The 26924-nt window shown below is 47.9% G+C and overlaps 1 protein-coding gene across 1 annotated transcript in view; it reads left to right on the top strand.

Annotated features, from left to right (window-relative positions):
- mpp7a (MAGUK p55 scaffold protein 7a) overlaps window positions 1–26924 on the top strand; it is a 113698-nt gene that overhangs the window by 34181 nt on the left and 52593 nt on the right. Inside the window, 3 exon segments of the mRNA XM_084475184.1 lie at window positions 8096–8214; window positions 18555–18632; window positions 24647–24727. Of these exon segments, the coding sequence (XP_084331310.1) occupies window positions 8096–8214; window positions 18555–18632; window positions 24647–24727 (278 nt within the window).

Here is a 26924-nt window from a genome sequence, read left to right as displayed (position 1 = left end):
ACACACACACACACACACACTTTAACGTGCCTAACAAACACAGTGTCGTTTTATTCAATCTACACATTTCATTTCAACCAATCTTAGAAGTCCCACCCATGGTGGGACGGCCCGTCGGGCGCCGCAGACAGACAGAACAACACGTCCCGCCGGAACGTTCCGACCCAGGTCGCCTGCCCCGTAACCTCGCCTTGCGGGAGATCCCCGAACGCATCTGGCTTATGAGACTGCGGAGGTCGTTTCAGCGAGTCCGGGAGTGTCCCGGAGAGAGTGTGGGTGTGCACTCTCGCTGTGAGCCGAGTGTGGGTGTGTTTGCACCTGATAGCCCCATTTCCTCCCCTGGTTTAGTAGTTAGCGGACTGTCCCTGGCGGAGAGCGTAGCGTAGGCCTTTCTTGCGTGTTTTATTTTCAGGGCCGTGCTCAGAAGGGGGTTTGTATGGCCGATTAAGACCCGATGGTATTGACGTTGATGTCTCCGCTGAAAGGTTCCATATTGTCCAGGAGCAGGATTTTCCCTTCCCCTTTTTGTTTGTCGGACGGTTAGATATGCTGGTTAGACATTGTAAAAGTGTTTTTTCTTTTTCGGAGAAAGAAATGTCTCTACCTAAGATACTATTGCGAAACTGCTGCTTTTTATGAGCCATTCGGGACACTGAGTAAGTTTGAGATATCAAAGTCACAGGTGGAGCAGTGCTGGTGTAAGATTTAAGTATGACGTTGTAAAAATGTCAAAAAGCTGTTGTGGGCCAAAACTCATGATCAACCAGATCATAAGTGATATGATATGCATATGCCTTAAAGCCACTTTAATAAAAACACCCGGTTTGAAGCAAAGGGATGGAGACATGCTGGAAAATAAAAATGTAAAAGTGGATTACCTTTTGGTATTTGAAATCATGCAGATGTTTCTCTTACTTCAGTAAGAAAAAATGCAATTATAAAAAATATGCTTCTGATAATATGGGAAGTCTGCCTTAGGTATTTGTATTCTCTTAATAATAACAAAAATCATTTAACAATAACTGCTGACCAATCAGAGCAAATGCTAATTGATTTGCATTTGTTTGTAAAAACCCAGTTCATCATAAGATAATCCAAATAAACACAGTTATGCTCCAATGTTAAGAAACAAGAGACATGGAAATGGAAAAAAGGCATCAATACATTTTTGGTACATGAAACCACAAAAATATGTGCAAGGGACTTAAGAAAAACAAATTGCTGGAAAAAAAAAAAATCATCTCCATCTCATCTCAATGTTGAAGACATGTTTGTTTTACATGTTTTAACTGCAACAATCAACTGAATCCTTCTGCTGTACCTTTTATTCAGTGCATGATTCACTTTGCACCCTAAAGGTAACCCTGGTGTGGCAGGGTAGGATTATTATCCACTTAAGTATGACAGGCACATAAAATAAACGTTATGTCGCCCAGGGCCTGGCATTACAGAACCCTCTAACCACCTGAAACACACACACACAGACACACACATACACACACTCGCACACGCACAAATGCCCATGCACAACGCAACCATCCAAGCGGCCTCTTCCAAAGACACTGCCGCTTTTTATGAAACCTTTTAACGTTTACTGTGTTATTCCAAGACATACCTGCCTGTGCTATCAAGGTTTACAGTCCCCTCACAGCATTAAAAGATAAGGCTAACGCTGCCGCATGCAGCTGTGGAGGAGGCAGGCGGACGAGGCACACATAAAAGTGGGATTTCTTTTGAACGGGACAACCCTTTTACCAGATACACCGTGTATATGAGAGACATAGCAAGCGGTCCTGCCTTGCTGTGGACGGTTCTCGTATAAACAAAAGCGGCGTGCATGTGTGAGGGAAAGTGGACACAGTGGTACACATTGTTCTAATATTAAGCACTCTACACTCCAAATCCTTGTGGTTTTCACAGATACGAGTCCCCAATAATGGTACCACAATAGATACTTCTTCATTACATTGTGCTTGTCTGGCAATTGTGCTGTACGTTTTCCGTCCAAATGTGCAAAAAATGCAGATAATTTGGCCTCCCTCCACGTCCACAGGCCTTGATTCCACCAGGGTAACGACGGAGTGAGTGAGTGGGTGCGTGAGTTAGTCAATTGGTAGATCAAGGCAAGCATGGGCGGGGGTGAGGGTCTTGGTGTCAGCACTCGCGCTGGGAGCCCCTGGGATCAGTCAGCCATGTTCCAGCCATTCTGCCGTTGTCCCTGGCCGGAGCTCCACCGCGGGGATACGATACCAAAACACAAGGGTTTGTTGCCACTGGATGAGGGCCCTGTTTCCAGTTACATCAGGACCAAAGTTTCCACATTGCTCTGACAAAAATCAAGAGCAAAGACGACAACACGAAAAGCAAGTAACGGCAAGGAGAAGGCTAGAGACTAGGACAAGGACTTTTGTTTATTATGAATTTATAACTCCCATTTGATGTCCCTTATAAGACTTAATCTAGTACTGGCCAGTACAGAATATGCTCTTTTGCACTGGAAAGAGGTTTAAAACAGCCTCACAGTCCTTGTCTACAGTATGACCATCACATGCAGGGACTGTTGAATAGAACCACTTGCACTTTGTGTGCAAGAGAAAACAAGTGGAGAGAGTGGGATGGAGAGGAGATATACTGTATATGGAGCAAACACGAGTAGTGTATTGCTGTTGTGTGCATCATCCAAATGAAATCATTTCAGGTGGTGCAGATGAGTGTTAGATTAGCCTGTACAATCTGGAAACCACATGCTTCAGCAGAGTTGTTGCGGCATGATCTGGAACTGACACTGCTGGTCCGTTGCCAAAGCAAGTGGAGGTGGCAAGTCGTTGAGATCTGGCAGTATTGCTAAGGCGTCTACTTTTTCTGCTGTTTTATCACTTCTTAGAAAATCCAAAAGCATCTACTCCATACTCATACTCCAGCCAGGGCGAGAAAAAGGAACAGGGCATCTTTCATCTAGATCTTTGGATGGAAGGAAAGAACGTAGCATCCAGGACGATCTCTCATGGCATAGAGAAGCCACTGGCGCTCACAAGTATAAACCTTGCTCACATTAAACGTTCTCCGTCTGCCAGAGCACATGTGTATATTTTTTCTCTCTCATTACCACTTTCATCAACACATGTTCGTAACGTCACTTTCCCTCAATTTGACCCGATGCCTTTCTTCTACTTCTCTATACAGCACAAAGGGAACACTTGACGTTAACAGTAAAACATCTTCCCTTGTCCTTTGTGTTGCCTTTATCTGTATCTGATGCTTTGGGTTTTACTGGTGCGGAACACATTTGTCTAAACGGTTCACAATGTGAAGTTGGACAAAACTGCAAAACAAAGCATCTCCTCAGGCAGCCAAAGGAGCCTCCGAAAATAAAACTTTAATGACGTTATTTCAACACGTGCATAGTTGCTTTGTTTTGCAAGGTGTTGACAGCCCTGTAAGAGGCTAAAGGTGTGTGAGGGAGCGTAGTGCATGGACAAGGGAGCAGCAAAGCCGTGTTCAATAAAACAGAAAATACAAGCTTTTGTTTTTGTTCATGCAAAAGCATTCAATGGTTTGCAGGTTCCGCGTTTTAATCATCTGGATTTTGCTACACTAATTTTTGTCATTTGTCATTTTTCCATGCTGAAAAGCCCTGCCTAACATCTTGCCAAGAGAAGGGATTCAGGAAGCAAGGCATTGAAATATCATTGAGGCTGATAATGAAGGGCTTTGTCCCCTGACCTCTCTTTTAATGTGCAGAAGTGGTTCGGTTTCTGCTGTTGGTAATGGGCGGCTTGGTGGTTTCAATGTAGCGCGGACCCCTGCTGTTAGACCCCTCTGCCAAGTCTTCTATATTACACTTTTCCCTGGTCTTACACAGTGCACCCGCCACTGTATCCGCTGCACATCCCTGGTGGACTCATTGTAAGTTATGCTAACGGATCACAAGGCTTTTCTCAACATGTAATTCTGTTTAATTTTATGCCTGGTACAATATGTCACAACAGTGGACCTGGGGCTTAACTCGCAAAGAAACGTGACCCTCCTGTTATCCTTTACCGCCCCTGACCTTTTTTGCTTTTGTAGACACTGCACGAAACCAATGAAATCAATCATGAGCTCCATCATGAGGAGGGATCCGTTCAGAGGTCTGAGACCGTGTAGTATGATAGTCACCAAGACGGTTTAATGTGAGACGGCAGGACAGGTAGTAAGAACACCCGGAGAAGTGATACAGACGCCGCAGTGTAATGGGGTCGCTAAGGAACCCTAGCCTTCCCCCTGACTGTCTGGTCCAGTCCAGATCCCCCTCCAGATCCAGTCTCAGACAGAACCGCCGCCCACCTCTTGTGTAGGTTGTCTCCCCATGCAACAACAATAAAAGTGTTGACATAAGTGTAGGAGTCATCAGTTCTCTAATAGTTTTTTCAGGCCGGCGAGGATGACCATCAATCTCCATTATTTACAAAGGTGTCTCACTTCCGTCTTTGACTTTTTCTGCCTAGACGTTTGTGACAATTGATTGATTGCCACGCGTGTACATCCAAACCCTCGCAGCCGCTTCACATCTTGGTCCCGTTCTTTCCCTTGGTACTCTTCACCCCGCTGCGAGTGGCCTCCTTCTCGCCTCTCCCCGTCCCTGAGGTTGGATAATAAAGAGGTAAATCAGACCCTGAGTGGATTAGTGTACACAAACTGCAGCTGCTTCTGCCGCTGCCTTGCCTTCGTAAGCCACCATTATTTCACCGCAGACGGCCACGAAACGTGTTCGCATAGCAGCGTTTGAATTACTGACCTGCTAGGAAGGGCTGCTCCCGAATGTTGTCCTAATTCCCACCCCCTTGCCCCCAAATCCTATGAGCCTCACATGTGTTTTGCGCTTAATAAATTGCTGATAGATATACAGGGGAGGGTTAATAACTCATTGGACACCTGGGAGGGGAAACGGGCACAGGGGAGTTTCGGGAGAGGAAACCAAACTAGGCCCAAGTTCATTTCCTCCATCGCTTTCAGAAGGACAATTTCATTTTCACCAGACTTATGCTCTGTCTTTCTGTGCACGCTTGAAAAAACAAGCTCACCGTTTCCCCCAAAATGATGGACTCTGCGATATATTTCTCTCCCAGCAGTCCCGGCTAGCAGTCTTCCCAGGCGCGGTGCACGAGTAAACGAGTTCCTGGAAGTTCAACATGTAATGGTTCTTGGGTCATATTTTTTACATCCCCATGAACTGCATGCATATAGATTAGCTCCTGTCGTCTCCTAATTTCTGCTCTGCTCCAGGAAGTGAAATCCTCCGCAGTTCACTGACCCTATGTCACTAGCGTGTATCATGTTTTATGCGTCTCAATGACAGGAGACATTTTGGTCTCCGATGAAGGGGTCAAAAACAAAATATCTTAACCACTGTGGAGGTGTGGGCGTGAGAGGGGAAGTGCTGTTTGGCAGTTGCCGTGGTCACTTTCCCCGTACGGGAAACCCTTGCGTGGCCTCACTGGACATCTTAGGGACATCTGAAGCACAGCCTCCCTCTGGACTCTGGGCCATTGGAGTCTGGTCTGGCCCCGATCAAGGGCCGTGGCCACAACAGAACTAGTGGTCCGTTTCATCGACGTTCCAGATCCTCTGCGTACACGCCCCGCCTCACGAGAGCTAACAGAGCAGCCGAGCCAATACAAACCCAGGAGAGCCAGACCAGATTTGCAGTGACCAAGTGAAAGAGTCTGGAGTGGACTCGTGTGCTCACCCACCCTTCCCCAAAGTCTATCTGTTTCTCTCTCTCTCTCTCTCTCTCTCTCTCTCTCTCTCTCTCTCTCTCTCTCTCTCTCTCTCTCTCTCTCTCTCTCTCTCTCTCTCTCTCTCTCTCTCTCTCTCCTTGTCTCTCTTGAGCAACATCATGTCATGCTGACTCCCCTGGTTTGTTGTCTGCATCACAAGTTTCGACGTGGACACTACACTACTGGAAGTACTCCTACATTGCAGCTACCCAGCCATTTCGGGTTTCGTGTTTTTGTTTTTCTCTCTTTGCTCTCTCTCTCATACTTGCCCTCTCTCCTTATTCCCTGCCCCACCGCTTGTCCTGAGGTACAATCTTAGATTTAATTTCAGCTTAGCAAGAACCATGTTTAGTTCTTGGCTCCCGTAGCACTTTGTTCAGTTGTCTTGAGTTGGTTTTCCTGTGGGTCACTAGGTTCGCCCTGACACACTGACCTGCAAGCCCTGGAGCTGCGGAAGCTTGTTTTTATCTATCGCTGCCACAACTGATTTGTTTCCCATGCAGTTGGTCATTTGACAAGGTGATCACCTACACATGAGGACGTATGGATGTATCAAACCCCAGTTAAAGCCAAGTCGTTTATTGATAGGGTGATTATTCCAGCATATGTCGTGCATATGTTCCTTCATCACTGGATGTCAGTCACTTTCAATGGCCCACTTATGCATTCACACATCTGCCTTCTCTCATGCAACACATTAGTTACCGTGAAGCACAATACAATATTGTGCTTCACTGCGGGATGATGTCCCAATCACCAGTACCATCTCTAATTAAGAACCAGGGTTAAGAGGCACAAAATACAGTGTTATTATCATGTCCACAATGTCTCTCTAAATGTATAGAGAGACACTCTCAATGTATCTCTTAATCTCCAGCAGCAGGACGAGCTCCACAAAGTGCACTCTAGTCTGGCTAGTCAGGCCATACTCGGGGCCTCCTATCCGGCCACAAACTGTAGCTGCCAGTGCACAGTGACTGCAGCCCAGCCAGAGAGCCGGTCAGTCACTCAGTCAGGCAGCTGGCACGCATCAACCATTGTGCTCAATCAATAGTTTTCAGATGTAAGCTTATTTATTTTGTTTCCATGCTTCTGTGTTGTGTACACACTTGCATCCTATAAAAGAGTGGCTCAAGTTTGTTCTGACGTTTCGATGACTTCACTTGTTTTTGTCCATCCGATCAGGTAAACCTCAAAAGTCATTTTATTTTTATATCTGATTGGGCATCCGGTTTAGCATCCGAGGAGGAGGAGAAAGGAAGGGAGGCCGCTGTGCAGCGACATCAAGGGAGCAGGACTTTTCCTAATGCATGAAACCCAGCTCCATTGCACCCTGTGGGTCTTTAATCTACCCTCACACATCAGTGCCAGGACAGAAGGCCAAGAAGCAAGGCACCAACCGGCTAGAGCCTGCTACTGCTCCCCGGGAATCTGTTGCACTTGGAGAGGCCCATTGGTCACTCGCCGGTTCCGCAGAGTTCTCCGACTCCCCTTCGGTTTATCTTGAAACCATCAACTCCCCCGTTTGCTCCGCTTTAAATAGAATTCCCAAATTCTGGACTTTTCTTTTAGGGTCGATGGTGAGGGGAGAAGGGGATGGAAGAGTCATCTATACTTTCTGCAAGGTTTCCTGGATAACACTTGGATGAGGGTTCTCTGTTGGTGTCTTCAAACCATGTTTGGTCCTCCAATTTTATTTTTATTTTAGGTGGTTTATTTTTCAATATGGTACGATATCTGGGACACATTTTCCTGGAAAATATCTCAATATGGGTAATGTCAACCAGACCTGTGGACTCTAAATCCGAGGTTCGGCTGAGTATTACATACTTCTGGTCATTATCGAATAGTGAAGTTTCATTCACATTTGGACCGCTTGAAATTCCCAACATCACAAAACCAATTGGAAACATGAATTTCATCCCACTTATTGATTCCATACAGAACTCATTTTTGTGCCATAGGAGTTGTAAAGGAAATCAATAATACACGTCTGGGATCTGGCTTGAAGATGGATATCAAAGCTCACTTTGACATAAGCTATGAAGATACATGTCCAAATACGTGACAAAACCAGGAAGTACAGGCTGCTATGGGACATGGCTTATTGCTCCCTTGGGTTGCATGTGTGTTCTCCATTTCGTATGGTAACAGTTTGAGAGCGAGAGAGACATACAAAATAATTCCAGAACAATGTTTCACATGCATCTCAGGGGTTTGTCTTCGAGTTGTATCTGTACCTATGTGTGTTTTATGTCCATGTCTATGCTTGTCTGTCACTATGTGTAAAATGCATGCATGTCTTTTCTCCCCCCCTCTCCCCCCCCCTCTCCCAGGTCTGTATGAGCTGCTGGCAGCACTGCCCTCTCAGCTCAACCCCTATGTCAGCAGGCCTGAAGACAACACCTTCCTCCTGGAGATGTTCGGTGAGAAGAGTCTCCACTCTCTGGTCAAGGTAATCATCCTTGTAGTTAATTCATTTGGTAATTACATATTTTATGTTGGATAATTTTCCACTTTTCGTTCTTTCTCTTTTTTTCCTCTCTTTGACTCGCTGCCTCTCCCCTCTTCTTTCCCCACTGCTTTGTTTTCATTTAAAATTTCTGATAACAACTTGTGTATGAGGAAGCCAATACACACACACTTGCATAAATCATACACAAGTTTTTTTCATTGTGACTCATTTTGCCTTCTCTGTACTTCCTGTTGGCACTGTACAAAGTTGATTGCCTGTCTCCCCACCCATATCTCCTCTCTGACTGCTACCGCTGTGAAATATGGCTCCTACTCAAAGTTTTGGGTTCCCTGCCTGTTAAAACGAGATAGCTACTATTAACAAGAGGTCGTCCAATGACAATAGCACAGTAAGGATGAGCTGTTGGCTCACCATCAGCGGGCCGCAAGTGTGAGGCATCATATCCTGATCCATTCTTGAACAGAGAAAGTACTTTGATTGCATTCTGCTCTGGCACAATTTACACACATGATTACATTTACCTCCCAGTCACTAACCCCTTCGTTCCTATTGGCCCCATTATAGCACAGGAAATGGACATCCATTTTTTTGGGGGTTCCTTGTTTCCTCTTGTTTAAGATATGTTGGCTTATTTGTTGGTTCAGGACCCGGGGTCATGGAAGACACGAACAAGCATGTAAAATCATCTGAATCACAACATACCTCAGACAGGGAGCTGAACCCCGGAGGTCGGGCCCCGAGGAAACCAGAAGGCTTTCATTGGCTGCCTAGCTTGTTATGGATGGCCACAGAATAAGAGCTTTATGAGACCAGATAATGATGGGCAGGGCCGTTGCTTGTTCAGGCTCCTGTTCTCGTCGGCCCCAAAGAAAACACGACACGCATGTGGGGCCGATAGAATGTTGTTAATGAAGGTGGCGTTATGTTTCCACACATCTCGCCGGACTGCATGAACGGGAGGGCCCAGACTTTCACCTGGCCTTCAAACCAGCTGTGATTACAGTCCATCTGCAGAGCCCTTTACCAAACATGGGCTCTGCACTGTGTACACAATGTAATATTGGTATGTCGTATTAGTTATATTAGCGTGATATTTAACACGCTTGAATTTAGAGGAGAGGCCATCTCCCTACTGCTCACATGTTATTTACCTGAGCTGGCGGTGTGTGGACGTGTGGAGCTCTGTCTGGGTAGCGGTTGACAGCGGCGTCTGAGAGAAAGTTTAGGTTTTCCAGGCACTAGTTTAACGCCACGGTGTGTGTGGATGGTAAATCTCTATCTGAGTAGCGGTTTATTTAATGTCTGAAGGACGTTTGGCTTCCCGGACACATGGGTCGGGACCATGGGGGAAAACACGACCCCCCCCCCCCCCCCCCCCCGCCCTTTTCCAAAAATTGCAACTCAAAAAAGGCAAATCTCTTCTTTGGAATTCCAGCTGAAACAGTAGTTTTGCTCTTTAAGTTAACACAATGCATTCTGCGCTTGGCTCTACTAATTCCGAATATTCGGTTTACTAGGATTTAACTGGCTGGAAACCAAGGTTGACAAAGTGGATAACAAGTGAATTCTGGGAAATGTACTGGGCCGTACAACAACTGCAATCAGGCAGAAAATGTGACAAGACGTGCGCTGCATTCCAATGCTATTTTGATAGCAGTCGTGCCGACGGGGAACAGGCTGAGGGTAATTTCTCCTTCCCTAGCCGGCCCTTGTCGTGCCAGCTTATTAAGGAGTTTCAGCCACTGTCGATGCTTGTTGTTCCCGATGTGTCCCGCGTGTCCGATTTGGGCCTGCGTTTGTTTCCGTGCAACGGTAGTTCAACGGGGGAAATCCATGAACCAAATTCAAACAACATCTCTGATATGTGTGTCAATGTGGATTCCAGTGTAATAATGGCCCGGTGGGTTTCAAAAAGTATCCCAGTCCGGTTGTGGTGAGCGCTGGTTACAATAGAATAAAAAGAGACACATTCGCCACGCTGAAGCAGCCCGATCCCTGCTACTGAAAGAGAACATAACTCCCCTCCCCTCCATTAAAGTAGAATTATGGGAAAGACAAGCCCTCAGAGCCATGAAACGAGAAGGCATCAGGGCAACATTAAAGAGCCACCACTTCATTCTTCGTACACATCAAGACATGCCTCTTTATTGGACCCATTTTCCCATTTCCATTCTTTTTTCCCCCCCTCCTTTTTTGTCAAAGGGAAAACCGAGCAGCTTTTAGCGTCTCTTATCGTTAGTGCCTCAGTCTAAGTGGAGAAGGCCCGCCAGCCAACACCAGACAGGCAGAATTGTGTGCGTTTCCTCTCTCTTTTTTTTTTTTTTTTTTCTTCCTCCTCGCTACCAAGATGTGAGCCAGCCTGTCAACTGGCTGGTCCAGGCAGGGAGACGGGCAGACATGGGGAGGCGCGGCGCACTCCAGAGTACAGAACAACCGTCTCGTCTTTCAGCCTCAGCCCGGCGGCGAGACACCCAGCGCCCAGGTGAACATGGCTAATGTCAGTGGCACACCATTAATAAAAGCCTTAATCGTCCTCTTCCTCTCCGGCCCGCCACACAGCTCCCACAGATTCCACTCTAGAATTGCGCAAGGCCGCCAGACGGATACTTCAGCACGGGCTAAGCAACCGGTTGAGAGAGACACACATACATACATACATACATACATACATACATACATACATACATACATACATACATACATACATACATACATACATATATGTGTATACATACACACACATATATATATGTATGTATGTATGTATGTATGTGTATGTATATATATATATATACATATATATATATATATGTCACTCATATGAGAACGCTCAGGGCTCACCTGGGTAATTATGGAGCATCGCTTGCTGCTCCGCGGGCCTATCTACAGGGGAAAGGACCAAAGGAAGTGGGGACAAGAGAGGAAGAATGAGGGGAGGAATCAGGGGTGGTGTGGGCGGGGTGGGGGTAAAGAGAAAAACATTCCCCTGAAGTCTCGAACCCAATACCACTTTTCGTCCCGTCTTTCCTCCGCTCACCTCAACACTCGTCAGACGATCCGGACAATCTCATGTCCCTGCTAATCTGATTATGTCACACAGATGAAGCAAATACTTCATTGGTCTCTCTGCGGTGGCGGCCCCGGGGGCGCTCAGAGGCCGCCCTCGGCCCGGTAGACCTCTCAACACCGCCCGTGTCTGGCCCTAATGTGGAACGAAATGCAAATGCCTACGCGTGCAGCAGCGCGGGCCGGCCTAAAACGACACAGACAGTTCCCCTCCTCTCAATTAACGAGTCGCTCATGTGGGCTTTCTATTATTTCCCCGGCACTCACTGTTCCGCTGCCAAGTGACCCGCTCGGTGGAAAGCCACAGGAAATATAATACAAAGTTGTATTTCCACCTGACACAGGTGGGGGACTCCTTCAGGACCAAGTTTCTGTCAGCAGGCGTTCAGACGGGCCCCAGAGCTCGATCGCTTGTGGTCACCAAGCTTTTCTCCTTCATTTTTGTCCACTTAGAAGCTATTAGGTATGTAGCTAAGCTGCTTGTAACGTAGGCTATCCAAAAGAGTCGCTTCATAATGGTGTCCGTCTTGAAAACTCCTTAGCAAGGCTATGAGGCTGCTTTGTGTTTTGCTTTAATGGGTTTTTGGAAAACAAGTCTACCTCACTGTGGCACACTAGACAAAGAATAAGGAATACATTGCTTGTAGTAGTTTCATATATGATGTTGGCAATAAGGGTACATAGGATTACAACTGCCATCCATTAAGTGGGTTTAGAGATTTGTTGAAATGGATCTGCTGAAGTTGGATGTGCTGAGCTTAAAGATAATTTGAAGTCTCCATTACTGTACATTGAACTATGAAAATGTGTATTTGTAGCGTTTGTGAAAGCTGCATGTTATCGATGTAAATGCTGCATCCACAAGCCAAGCACCCCACCTTAGCGGTAGCTCTTTATCTGCGTGTGGCCATGTCCACACTATGTACAGTTCAACAGTATGAGCTGTCAGAGGTTGAAATGAAATGGCGTTGAGACCCGAGACCTCAGATTTCAGTGGTGGAAAACGTCAGCCATGGACCAGGAAAGGCCGAACCAGAAGGAGAAAAAGGACGTGTTTACACGTTTAGTGTTGCCACGGTCTCAAACCTCCCTACACCCCCCCCCCCCCCCCTACCGCACTAGCCCTCCGACCTAATGCTCCGGCACCGAGGGGGACCTCATGTAAAGATTTTCTTAGAAACCTACCTTCCTGCTTCGGTAACCTCCTGCGCTCTGCTGCGCACCCCCAAAGCCTGCACTCAGCCGCGCAGCCCCGCTAATCGTCTCGGGTGCCGGCAGAGGCCTGTAAGCCTATACTACCTCAGAGATCTGCGCACACTGTCTGTGGTTAGCACGTTCAGCACCTAGCCGCCGCTGAGCGCTCTGTTTATTATTCCAGGGGAACAAGAGCCCTCGTAGGGAGGTGAGCAAACACCTGCGGCTTGCTTTGTTGAAGGAAACCTCAATCTTTGCGGAGCGTTGACCTCTGTATCCCTTCGCGTTTCTATACTAGTAAGTCTATTTAGCGTGGCGTTTTGTTTCACAGCATAGAAGCCTTTTTTTTTTTTACACAGGAGGTCATTATGGATTGTGCAGTCGTTTGCTATATAATGTTTGAGCATGCCACTTACTCACTTTAGAAAAACTCCTTTTTGACGGGAGCCCGCGGGTTATTTACGATTTGAAAGTCTCAGCTGCGTTGAGGATAAATCCTCCTCCTCGCAGCCTTATTCCCAAAGCTTGGGCTACCTCCCAAATATTTGTTTAAGTGTTTAATGGCCGAGCACAGCTTGAAGTCGAATAGCCTGCTCTGCATCCACAAACAAGTGGCTCTGAGTCGAGGTGGAGCAGCTACACAGCTGGATGATGGATGACGTCTCGGGGAAGGGTTTTGATAAGTCAAGAAGGCATCGGAGGGGACACCGTCCACAGCATGGCTGGCTGGCTACAAAATGACTAATTGCGAAGCCTCAAGACCATGGAAGGGGTTCCGAGTTTGGGGGGAGGGGCTTACGAGCAGACAAGACCCTAACGATTCACACGACCCAGATTCCATGAGATAAATGTCTGTATTGGTAATCAAGGAGCCTATCTGGTGTTCCAGATACGTCCAGTTCCACATCCATTATTTGAGGGCTCTCCCACTGACCCCGATTTCCATTTTGGTATTTTTGGGAGGAAAAGAAAATGATGGATAACAAAGTGAAACCAGAAGGTCGACACAATATGAAGCCAATCTTAATAAGATATGGCACATAGGAGTGGAGCGGAAAATATGGAAAATCTTTTTTATCGAAATGCATTGCCGCACCATACACTGTATTTACAGCTCCCCGGCGTATCCTGATAACTGCATACATCGTATGGACTTGCCTGATGCTCACCTGCAGATTTGAAAGATTGTCCACCCAGTTTTCTGTGTCCAATTGTCTACAACTTGAAGCTTGTCAAATCAGTCTTGACCAATAAGTCATGAGAAACAGTCCTGGCTTTATGCCCTCCATACAGTACTGCACACAAACGCACGTACACACACACACACACACACACACACACACACACACACACACACACACACACACACACACACACACACACACAGTGAATCCTCACCCATCAACCACCCTCAACTGGAATCTATAAATACATTCTTCTCTTTAGTTAAGTGTTTAACTTCACTAGTTTAAATGTTAGGAAAAACAGTGAAAGAATAAAAATATATTTAGACATTTGTCTAGTCTTTCATGCAGGAAACTGGAAAAGTATTCCACATCCTGAGGAATAATCACAAGATCCATTTAAAACAGATCATCCCCTCGTGATGTCAATATATGTAATGTCACCAACACCATTATGTCGGGTAATATTCCCGTCTGTGTAACTCGACTCAGGCGAGCGTGTCAGTTGTTCCCTTGGCAGAGTGATGGAATATGGCACTGTCATCTCCCAGCCAGGGCAAGAACCACCGCACACTGTCCAGGACCCCGGTGCCCCTTTGTGCCAAGTCCAAAGATGAGGTTCTATGGTGTAAGCGGACCGGCATTGTGAAACGAGAGCCTGCCTCAATGTTTCTCCTGCTGCTCCTTGAATAAACACGCCGACTAACAGCTATTGCAGTCGCAACCCTGCGGGTCTGTCTGCAGTCGCCCCTCCGATCCCTCCAACACGGTCTGGTTCAGCGGGCCGCCGGGGCCCTCGACAAAGCGTTCCGGTTCAGACAAAGCAATGGCACCCGGGGGGATTCACCAATGGCTTGTTGCAGGATGTGTAACCCTGGTGACTGGAGCTTGAAACGGGAGCAGGGGGGAAAGAAGGTCAATTGTGACCCGTCTTGACGTGAGGGGTTCCTGGGCGTTGGATATTAACCAGAGGCCTTCAGCCACGTCGCGAGCCTCAGACAGCGGAAACACTATCCAGCCCTGTGATGTCCAGACTTCAGCCTCCATCATCGCACCACTCCATCTTTCAGGCCTGCTCTCCGCCGCACGCCCCCTCTCGTTCTGTGCCAGGACTCAGTCGCTGTGTAATATCTGGATTACGATTTATGAGACAGGCTGCTCTTCTTGGGTTGTGTCTGTGGAGACAGGGCCGAGACGGTCTGTTGACCACCTACGTGATGCGTTGGAGACGTTTAAGTCACGTGATCTACGACGTGGCGGTGTACAAACTGTAAAGAAATGGTTCGAAAGCGCCGGAAAAGTGTGATTGGCAACTTCTTGACCTTGATACCATGACAACAAAGGCTTTCAGAGGCGAGAGAGCTGGGGAATTGAAAATGATAAATATGGATAATTGCAAATCCATGTTTCATATTCCTGATTCCATCCTTTTTTTGTGTTTATTTTGGGCTTGCAGGGTCTTTCTGGAAGCAAACAAAAGTTAAAGAGTTAAAAGCTCTCCACTGGAGCATGTCTCGAATGTTCCTTTTTAAAGTTCACATTCATTCATCTCTCTTTGAAGCCCAGAGTTCAGCGTGCCTCACTCACTGATATTAAAAGGGCCTCGATTCCATGACCTGATTTTTACTTTAATTTAATTTAATGCGGTGCATGTGGAGTCCTGGAACCCCTGTCTTTAATTAGTGGCAGCGTCCCTGAGCAGCCTCCAGTGTACTCTGCTCCACTCTAAGCCCATCCAGACTGCGGCAAGCTCACGTTTATTCCATTTTTTAATTGTGTTTCTAAGTACAAGATCCGCTCCGCCGTTTAGCACGGCAACCACCTCACAGGTCGGAAGAAAGAGAATCGGCAATGTTTTTTCTTTTTTATGGCATAATGACTTTTAAACGTGCCACCACGTCACAGACAGACACTTGGAAGGCATCCTGGGTTGTAAATAAAAGCATTTCAATCATGCAATTTGTTCACGGCATCCAGAAAACGAAGAATTCCACAGTCGCTCGGTAAGACGAGATGGTTAGGCAACTACCTAAGCAGATGTCACCGTCGCTGTGGTATGTTTGCAAGCTGCTGCCACTGGCAGCCCCTCTCTCTCTACACCGTTTCATCTGGCCAATAGAAGATGGGCTCAAGACAGATGGACTAACTTGAACCGGGCTCTCTGTCTGTTTTTATGTTTGGCTTTGTGCTGGAACTGGGGAGAGTATGTGAAAAGCTTTATTTAAGGCCCACGGCTCATGGAGTATTTCAGCTTTTTGACGTTAAATAGAGCATGTGTCCATCACACCCGTCCGGGGCAAGGTTTGAGAGTAGGGAGAAGGGGAATAGATCGGGGCAGCTTAACCCAACTCCGACTAGATGGCCTCGCGTTTGCACAGACCCACCTTCTCCATTGCAGCGTGGCTCAAAAAGCCTAAACAAGCCTCCGTTTTTTTTTTTCTTTAAGAGATCTCTAAAACAATGTTGTCTCGTTCTTCTTCCCCCAGACATAGTGCTCCAGCCAGATATTCAGCCTTTATCTTCCTCGGGTTCTGGGTTCCCATGCCTCTCAAGTAGCACTCCCGGGCCTCTCGCATTCTCAAAGGACTTTCTGTCACCATCTCAATAAAAAGCCTACATCTCAGCCCACAGGCCCCTAGCGCTCTCTCTGAGCGGAGCTTCTGCCTCCCTCCGCCCCCTGCTTTTAAACGGCTGCCCCGGGGGACACACCTAATGCAGGGTGTTTTATGGCCGCGTAATGTCGGCTTCACACAGAGATTGGAACCACTGGGTGTACCCCCGTCACCTGGCCCTCAATGAGCACTAACAGGCGGTGATTTATGGACGGGAGTCCCGCTCTGATGAATCAATCTGAAACGGTTGTAGGGGTTTAAAGAGCAGCAGTTCAACAAGAGAGAGAGAAGAGAAGGGGAATGGTGTAAACAGATACATTTCAGACACTGTTACGATGTTTTTTTTTCGCCCATCGGATACCCCCGGTAATTACACTGGTGGATGGGGACTGCCGGCGCGATTGGTTTGTGCTGCGGATTGCCTCATCCATTGTGTTGTAGTATCCATCCACCGTCATGTATATAAAGGACAGATGATGAAGAAAACCTGCTCTTTTTCATCAGGAGACACCAGTGTTTCCACAGAGGGCCCCAGGTTTCCATCAGAAAAGTAATTCATTAGTAGAGGGGCATATTCCCTCTTTGACGTTTCAATGTGCGGGGAAGAGCTCCCCCAGAGACGCTGCATCAATGTCAATTTGTTGGCAGATGTGTCTCGGCTGTGAACGAAAAATCACCCCGCTAACACTGCTCACATGAAGACGGCAAAACGGTTTAACGTGCCTCTTCTTGTCTTTTGGTTCTTTCTGGGCGAGTAACCATTGTTACTCAGACCATCTGTTATTTTTATTCCATTCTCTGTGTTGTGTGTGTGTGTGTGTGTGTGTGTGTGTGTGTGTGTGTGTGTGTGTGTGTGTGTGTGTGTGTGTGTGTGTGTGTGTGTGTGTGTGTGTGTGTGTGTGTGTGTGTGTGTGTGTGTGTGTGTGTGTGTGTGTGTCTGTCTTGTGTGTCTCTGCATGCGTGTGTATACATTTGTGCTTGCGCTAAACCACATGTGCTAATTAGACCCTTTAAATGGAGGACAGACTGTGGAGACAGCTAGAAGGCGGGGGGGGGGGGGGGGCGGGCGGGCGTGTCCCACAGCAAGACAGGCCTACTGTCCAGCCCTGCGTTGGACCTGCCTGTGGGACATCCAGCTGGAGATCTGGTCCCATGGCCTGGATCACAGGCCCCACAACTTGGCCCCTTCTCCTCCCCCACACCGTGACGGGGGTGGAGCGGGAGACAGGCGAGACAAGGGTGAAGGGTGTAAGGGAGGATGGCCCGCCACCACAGATGTCTTCCCCGCTGACGGGCCCTGACGGCGGCCCAGGGAAGAGCGGCAGCACCACACAGCTGGTGCCTCGTCATACACGGGACACGTTATATATTATTTTGTGTGTGTGGTTGCGTGCGCGCTTTCATGTAAACGAATCCATCTCCCATCGGTGACGGCTTAAGTGTTCTCGCGTGTGTGCGTGTGTGTGTGCGTTGTGTGAGATGTGGGATTGAGGAATACCACTTTCCATGTCTTTTTCTCTTTTTTTCCCCCCTCACTCACTCCCCCAGGCGGTCTGTGTTCTAGGGTTGCAGTGTTGAGGCTGATAAGGTTGAGTACTGAGCCAGCGCCCTGAGTGGATTTGGACGCGTCACCTGGCCACCAGTACGCAGCGAGCGCATAGTGGAAATCTGGACAGTTTGTACAAGCAAGCGAATGGGAGCTTAAACGCTTAAAAGCACTTGGAGGCTGTGCTCGGAGGGTCATATGAGACCCTCTGAATTAGCCATCAGCGTGTGTGATTGTCGCAGAGTGTGTGTCTGTGTGAATGTGTGTATGTATGTGTGTGTGTGTGTGTGTGTGTGTGTGTGTGTGTGTACTGCATTTAGCAGAGGTTTGAAGCAGATTGGAGCATGCAGGATTACCGGCCAACGGGGTGGTCCACAGTGTCTTCACTCATGTCTGAGTTATGTTGTGAACACCGCTGTGTGTGTGTGTGTGTGTGTTTGCTTGCTCAGATCGACGTGAGGCCTCCTCGCTTGGCCTCATGTTGAACTCTGTTTCTCTCTCTCTCTGTCTAACGCTCTCGCTCTCTCTCTCCCTGTCTGCCTTTGACTCTCTCTTTCTCTCTCTTTGTCTCTCTCTCTTTCTTTTTCTCTCTCCTTGTCGGTCTCTCTCTCTTTCTCTCTATCTCTCTATCTCTCTCACTCTCTCTCTCGCTCTCTCTCTCTCTCTCTCTCTCTCTCTCCTTGTCTTCTTAACATTCTTTTGACCTTGTGCTTTCAGATCCATGAGTGTCTCCAGAACTACCGGGAGCATAGGCCAGCGCCCGCCCAAGACAGAGCTGTGGCTATGGCCCGTGACGTAAGTCTCTCACACACACAGACAGACAGACAGACAGACACATATGAACACACTTTGACATTCACTATCTCACCTTCATCTGGCTCATGGGGGGAAGACATACAAAACCAACATATACACACACACGCACACGCACACACACGCACACGCGCACCGGCTCCTGGTGACCTCTGACCTGTTCCTCTCCATCTTCACTGAATCCAGATGACCTGCTTGTTCCAATAACACCTTCCCTACTGCGCGCGCACACACACACACACACACACACACACACACACACACACACACACACAGACAGACACTCCTGGTCTGTGCTGATAGAACATCCTCTCTATCAGTCTCTCGCTACAGACGGGTTATATTTCCAATGGTCGAAAAAAGAGAGAGCTTCAGAGAAAGTATGGCAAAGAGGGAGTCCAAAAGCGAGAGGAATGGGAGAGTGAAAGGGAGAGAGACATCGATGGGATGTGTGACGGGATGGGGGGGGGGGGGGGGGGTGGGTCTGGATCTGGATGCCACCATTGCCAAGAGGAAGACGGCAGCTGTTCAGGATTAGACAGAGGAAAAAATGCAGTGGCACACCGATGGCCAAGGAGTGGGAGAGGAGAGGAAAGAGAGACCGGAGGGGGCGGGGGGGGTGGAACTGACTGGACGCCTGACAGGGGCTTGCGTGGCAGCCTCCTCTTTTCAGTTGTTAACCTGCCCCAGTAATGCCATGTCTGCCACGCCACGCAGCAACCATGGCAACCGGCCACAGGTGGTTTCCTTCCCACTGGGCCCTGCTGTTATCATCAGGCGTCGGAAAAACATGTTCCAACAACACACACACACACACACACACACACACACACACACACACACACAGTATAACGAAGAATCCAGCCGTCTTGGTCAGTGTCCCGACAGTATTTGTATCGGCTTTGTTCACTGTCCTGGCATGTCCGTTTGAACCAGGGATGTTTGTCCTCCATGGCCATGAAGGCATTTTGCACACACACACACACACACACACACACACACACACACACACACACACACACACACACACACACACACACACACACACACGTGAACGCACTTGCGTTTAAGCTCACGTTCCTCCGTTGTGTATGTGTGCGTGTTTGTGTTTGTGTGTTCACACGCATGCGAACACACACGACTGTAAGCGGATGGGACTACTTGGCGTAGAGAGGGTGCTCTTGGTTGTAATGCTGTGTGTGTGTGTGTGTGTGTGTGTGTGGGCCTGAAGAAAGTCCTGGCTCTGTGTACTGTAATCAAAGTGCATCCAAATATCCCTGTGGCCTTTCCTCCTCACCCCCCCTCCCCCCACCTCACCCAGTCATGCATCATCCCAATTAGCAGTGAGTCAAACGAGCGACAACAGGAGTGGGGCTCAGGGTTTTGGGGGCGGGCGGGGTGGGTCGGGCGGGGGTATTTAGTTCAGGAAAACACAATTTATCAACCCTCCTCCAGGGCCGGCCGTCACCTCTCCTCTGCGTCTGAGTCGTTTCTACCTCCTCTGTTCTTTTCTGTCCAATTATAGCCGTTTAACTTACCGCGCTAACCGCCGCAGGCACCGCCTCACCGGGATTATCGGGTATCAGGGGTAGAAAAAAAGGTAGATTAGTAGTAGAAAGAAGTGGATTGTTTCTTATTTTTAAAGACGGATCGCTTTACACCCTGTGTCGACGCACTGCAAATGGGAGCCATTGAAGTGGTGGCAGTGCAGTGCAGAGTGCTGGTGGTGGTGGTGGTGGTGGTGGGGACCGGGGGGGGTGGGTGGTAGAGGTTTGTATGGAGACGTACAGTTTGGGGGAGAAATTCATTTCGGGCTTGGGTTTCGAGTAATGGAGCTGTAATATTTATCGCCTTAGTTGAAATGACACATCGACTTATGTCTACCCCCCCTACTTCTTCACCGCACGCACACGCACGCACGCACGCACGCACGCACGCACGCACGCACGCACGCACGCACGCACGCACGCACGCACGCACGCACGCACGCACGCACGCACGCACGCACGCACGCACGCACGCACGCACGCACGCACGCACGCACGCACGCACGCACACACACACACACACACACACACACACACACACACACACACACACACACACACACACACACACACACACACACACACACACACACACACACACACACACACACACACACACACACACACACACACACCACCTACAGCAATGTCCAAAACACAAACATAGCAGCTAGAGCCTGACATTACCCATGCACCACCAGCAAGTCTTTCTACTTGGGTAACAGTGTTCTGTATTACGTACATTATATACTTTCAATGATATGCTGTATGTATGCACACACACAAACACACCACACATATATTTTTAGATTTAAAGCTGGATAATATTATATTCTTTAAATCTGTAAATCTCTGAAACCAATACGTATGGGTGACACACACACACACACACACACACACACACACACACACACACACACACACACACACACACACACACACACACACACACACACACTAGCTCTCATTATGTCTCAAGCGAATGCAGATGCATGCACTTGTCCCCTTGAGCAGAATGTAATGTGCCACATTACATTAATCCAACCGGGGGGGGGTCAGCCGCCCGCAGACATGAGCTGTCTTGGCGTGCGTCGCGTTCCATCTGCGCTCCGCAAGTTTTTATCAGTCCCGTTGAAGACTCCCAGAAAAGGAGCGCCGGTGCCAAAGGACCCCGCGTCGGCACGCCAAACTCTGGCCACTCGTTCTGTGTCAGCCTCCATCTTGTAATCTGTGTCCATCTCCATTTCCCCCGCCCCGGGCCCCGGGGCCTGCTCTTTCACTCCTCTGAGCCACTGAGCCCCCGCGACCCAAACCAAACCCCACCCATTCCCCTCCCGCTCCCACATTTACACCAGTGCAATGAAGACCTGCTGTTCCCTGGAATGACCAGCAGGGGGAAGCGGAGAGCACCAGCCTGAGCACGTCTGCCTGACACGGTCGCAGACACAGAGGTAGAGAGACACTGATGGATATCCTGCAAAAGCGTCAGGTGGCTCTCGGCTCCCCTCCCTCTCCCTGCAGGCCAATAAATTGCAGTCCCTCAAATGCATCTCCACAGATCGCCGTAAAACATTATTTACGTTCCTCGTGGGGCTTAACTTTGACCGGGGACCGGCTGTAATGGCCGGGTTTCCCCCAGCATTAGCGGCAGGTAATGAGTAAGTTAATAAAGCAGGAATTCACGACAGCTTAAGGGCTGTGTATTGACACGAGCCTCCACCAAACACATAAACACGTGTGAAACAGAGCAACCGGCGCTTTGGAGACCCTTGCTCAGCCCGCGTGGCGTTCCCTGGCCAAGACCTGCGCCCTCCAAGCCTCGTTTCATGTCACGGTTGGAGAGACAAGCGGTGCTGTTTCTTCCACCTTCCTCCATCGGCCCCTTAACACCACGCGTGAATGTACAGTACACGATGCATGCTTCTCCCACCTCACCACCACGCCGTTTGCTTATGATTCCTGACTGACTGAGTGAAAGTGATAACAGGTGTGTGTGTGTGTGTGTTTCTGAGACGGGGAGAGGAGCGGGAGAGCAGGAGAGAGAGTGTGTGTGTGTGTGTGTGTTAGGACCACATTTCTTCCTAAACACACAGAGGTGCCTGGGGTGTTTTCTTGGGGGGAGAAATGAAATACAGCAAACGTGGGGGTGCGGACTGGTAGACTTCACAGACAGACAGACATATTGAACTACAGACAGATACAGGAAATGGAAACTGTAACAGCAGCATGGAAGAAGGCAGTGTGTTGCAGTGTGTTGTGCACAAACATGCCTTATGATTCATTCGCCCTGCTGTGCTATGGGACAAGGTGCCTTAACAGGGCAATAATATAAGTGTACTGGGAATTTCTCTCTCTCTTTCTCTTTCTCAATCTCTCTAGCTCTTTTGTGCCCTCTCTTTTTATCTTTCGCTCTCTGTTTTTTCACACTCTCTCTTTCTTTCACTGACTCTGGCTGCTCACCATTTGGCAGCGAGGTGATGGATCTTTATATCAATGCTGGAAATGCTCCCGCACTAAACAGTCTGCACCCCGCAAAGATAACGTCTTTCTCCTGGCCTCCGCCGCTCCTGTCTGATGTAGTGTCTGCCTGTCTGTCTGCATGTCTGTTTTTCTCTGCCAGTCTTTCTTTCTTTCTCTCTTCCTATCCTGCTACTTTTTTGCGGTTCTTTACCTTTTCACCTTTTTCTTACATCAACATCTGTTTTCTTGCCGTTACAACGTGCTGTCTTTCTCTACCCTTTCCTCTGTAGTTCAGCGTCATCCTCTCCATACCTCCAAGCCCACGCCCCCCCTCCCCCTGCCGTGTTTTCTCTCCCAGTGCCCCCCTGGGGTGCATGACCCTCTGGTCACCCCAAAGAAGTGATGAGGTGAAGTAGTAAAGGGTTGAACCGGGGGTCTGCAGTTCTGACCTTGACCACTGCCAACATCCATTAGAGGGTGTTTGAATGTGCGGAGTGGGTGATGAGGGGGCAGAGGGGGACGATCGGGTGACGGTCCCTCTCCACCGCCCTCCCACCCCTGGCCTTCATATAACCCCCATTCCCCCCTCACCTTGGCTCCCTCTTTGTCGGGGGGCATGCAACCTGGGGATGTATGTAATGTTTGTTTTTGAGGAAATGGGGTTCGGGTTATTGTTTCTCAAAGTTTAGTCTACTTTAGTAAGTGGTTTAGTAGTAGTAGTAGTAGTGGCCCAACATAAAGCCACCAGCACACCTCCTCACAAACACACGCATGCACACACCACATGTGTACAGTACAAGACAGCACACTGGAACATATGTGCATGCAAACATTCAGTTGACAGGCGTGCATACACACGTGTGCATGTGCGCGCGCACACACACACACACACACACACACACACACACACACACACACACACACACACACACACACACACACACACACACACACACACACACACACACACACACACACACACACACACACACACTCGCCCTCCTGTGCTCACAAACCCATAGCTCTTCTGGCGGGCCGAAGAGAGCCTTTCTCAGAAGTCTGGTGATTCCTCACCGTCAGTCGTCGGGCAGATGTCAAGTTTCTTGAGTCCAGTCCCGTACAAGCACATCTTTGTATGTGGCTGCAAGGTGCTGCTCTGCCGCACTCTCTCCACATCCTGGATGTGGAGAGCGATCGGCCCCATTAATCACCGTCGTCATCTCCCCGCTCCCCGGGACCGGTTCTCTGAAGAACACAGCGGCACATTCACATGATCACACGGCCCGCCTGATGGTGGTTGGCATTTTGTGTCCTGTGCTCGTCTCCCCCCTGTGCGTGTACGTCGACACGTTCATCATCTCACTGCTCCACTACTGCAACGGCCTGTTTTGTGGTCTCTCTCTCTCTCTCTCTATCTCTCTCTCTCTCTCTCTCACTCTCAAGGTCTCTCTAGCTCTGTTTCTCTTTCTCTCTCGTCCCAACGGCTCTGACTGGTTTTAGACAGATGTTACGTCAGCCTTTCTTCCATGCTCTGCTTACCCGTTTTCTTGCCGGATTATCTGATGCACTTGATTTTTTATCAAAAATACATAATTTGACCTAGTACTTTGTATACCACGTTTCAGACTATTCTAATCAATTTTATATTTTTGTAGATTTTTTAAGCCAGACGTACTTAAAGTCAGAACCATAGATCAATGCCTTTTGAGTTTTGTCGGAACACATTAGTTATTGGCTGAACTTTACAATGAAACATTTGCAGCTCTCATACCAATGATAACAATCCATGCTTATTAAATTAAATTGAGTGATCGACTTTTCCGAGAAATTATCTGCATTTGGACTTTAAACTGAGAATGTCTTTCACACTTTATTTCTCTCTCAACCTCTGTCTCTGTCTATGTCTCTGTCTCTGTCTCGCTCTCTCTCTGTCTCTGTCTATGTCTCTCTCTGTCTCGCTCTCGCTCTGTCTCTGTCTCTGGCTTCCAGTTGTCTGAGGATCTCCAGGGGAAAGCAGCCAATGGCGAGATACAAGAGCTGGTGAAACTTCTGTCCAGGCCTCACGTCCAGGTGAGTTTGGTCAGGTCCAAATCCAAAGGAAAATAAAGTATATTAGATTTCATAATTCACTTATATATAATTATATAATTCAAATGCTCTCAGTGGAGTTCTGGGGAAGAACTTTCCATATAAGTACTCAGTTTCCCATGCTTATTTCACCCCCTGATGCCCTATTGCCACGAATACATACTGCTGCCTATCCACTGTCTAGTTTTAAAATGCACCTTTGGGGTTTGTGTTTAATTTGATTCAGGGGGCGAACTTTGGAATACTTATTAGATAGAAAATGCTTGTCTTCCATCAACACCAGTATTTGACATTGCATGCATCTTGAACTTACCATTGTTTATTTTCTTAAACATTTAAACAAGGGCAAACTATATAAAAAAGTAATATACTGACTTATTGTAAGTGGATGATCATTTAAGAAACATGAATAGACAATAGTTCCTGATGGTCCATCATCCAGAAAAGTGTCCTTTGTCCTTTCTCTTTACGTGCTTGTGCATAGTGCTAGTCCTGCAGTTGAATTGATGCCTTGCACAATGAACAAACTACATGGTAGTTGTGTGAGAATTTGACTCATTCTTTCGAAGGCGAGATGGACTCGGACCAGTGAGTGCAGCCGGAAGCACCTGACATCCTCTGCCCTCCCTTTATGTGGTGTAATCCAGTTGTTTTTATTTATTTAACCAGCTTAAATGCAAACAGCACATTCAGGGGGAAAACCATTAGATACTATTCAACTATCGATTAAAACTATTGAAGTACACTAATTGTGAGTGTTATTATTATATTATATATATATATATATATATATCGCTTATATTATTTAGTAATATAAGGGATGGGGCTGAAGATAATCAGAATTGCGGTAATATTGCATACGGCTACCTTGAGCCACCTCACATTTCCTGTAGCGTGGTAGGGGACAATGAATAACCAAGACAGCCCTAGCTCCTACAGCCTCTGGGTTACAGCTGGTTTGTACTTTGGTTCCACACGTGCGTAGCCTATGATGTATTTTCCAAGTTACCAGAACCTATTTAATTGATGCAGATAGTTGGTCCACTGTAACAGACGGGGATCACACAGAATATTCCAGCAGATGACCTTACGAACACTCCATACACGCCGCCATCATAAGCTTATTCCTCCATCTCCAATTAGCATCGCCAATTCTTAGCTTTGGTTTAGTGTTATGGCAAAATGGTTCTCTTACTGTCTGCTGGTTGCACAGCCAAAGCTGCTTGTACAGCCAAATGGCAGGCTGTTGCTGTGTAGATTTAGTGCTAAATAGTATATAAATTGTCTGGAGCTATCTCAGTGTCTTGAAGGGCCATCCCTAGGAGACAGTAAGCATTGTCTTGCTGTTGAGTGACACATGGAGAGACTTCCAGAGCTCCTTTATTTTTCAATGTGCAGCCTCCACCCTGCCAGAAACAACAGCTTTGCATTCCGACTCCAACAGACGCACATACATGCGTATGCACGCACGCAAGCGCACACGCACACACAGGGTCGCAGACACACACACAAATACATACACATACGCACACGCTCATGCAGGCACACAGACATGCAGACACGCATATACACTCATGCACATACATGTAGACACACACATATGCAGACACACTCCCACAGTTTCTCTGTTGTCAAGAAATGGTAGCCTCAATACCGTGGAAAGTAACCAGTGTTACAGCAACTCACTGCTGCAAATGCTGAATTAGTGTGTGTGTGTGTGTGTGTGTGTGTGTGTGTTTCTGTAGTGTGGTGTGTGTGCCTGTGTCTATGTTTTGGTGTGTGTGTGTGTGTGATGTTACGACTCAATGCATCACGTTATATTATAACTTTATGGATATATACTTTATATTTACCATGTAGTTACTTTACTAGGTCCACGGTGCCTCGGTCGCCTTGCAGAGAAATTTGCGGGCCGAAAGACAACCCTTTTGCCTCGTGAAAGAAGCATGCTTGTGATCGCGTTCGTCACGTATCGATGAATGCAGTGACGGCAACATTGCACAGCGCTCTATCCATCATCAACATAGGAGGGGGGGGGGCTCAGCCGTCATGTGGCTCTGCCGTAGCTGGAGGAGGCGTTGCCGGTGACAACCTGAGATCAGATGAGGCGGGGGGGTCCAAGTTCAGGCTGACAATGTGAACCTGAAAACAGTAGCTACACATTCTTGGCTCGGATCAT

Source organism: Micromesistius poutassou, assembly GCF_964030765.1.
Source record: "Micromesistius poutassou genome assembly, chromosome: 11".
Classification (NCBI taxonomy): domain Eukaryota; kingdom Metazoa; phylum Chordata; class Actinopteri; order Gadiformes; family Gadidae; genus Micromesistius; species Micromesistius poutassou.
Note: the sequence above shows the minus strand (reverse complement) of the source record. Positions and strands in the feature narration are given on the sequence as shown.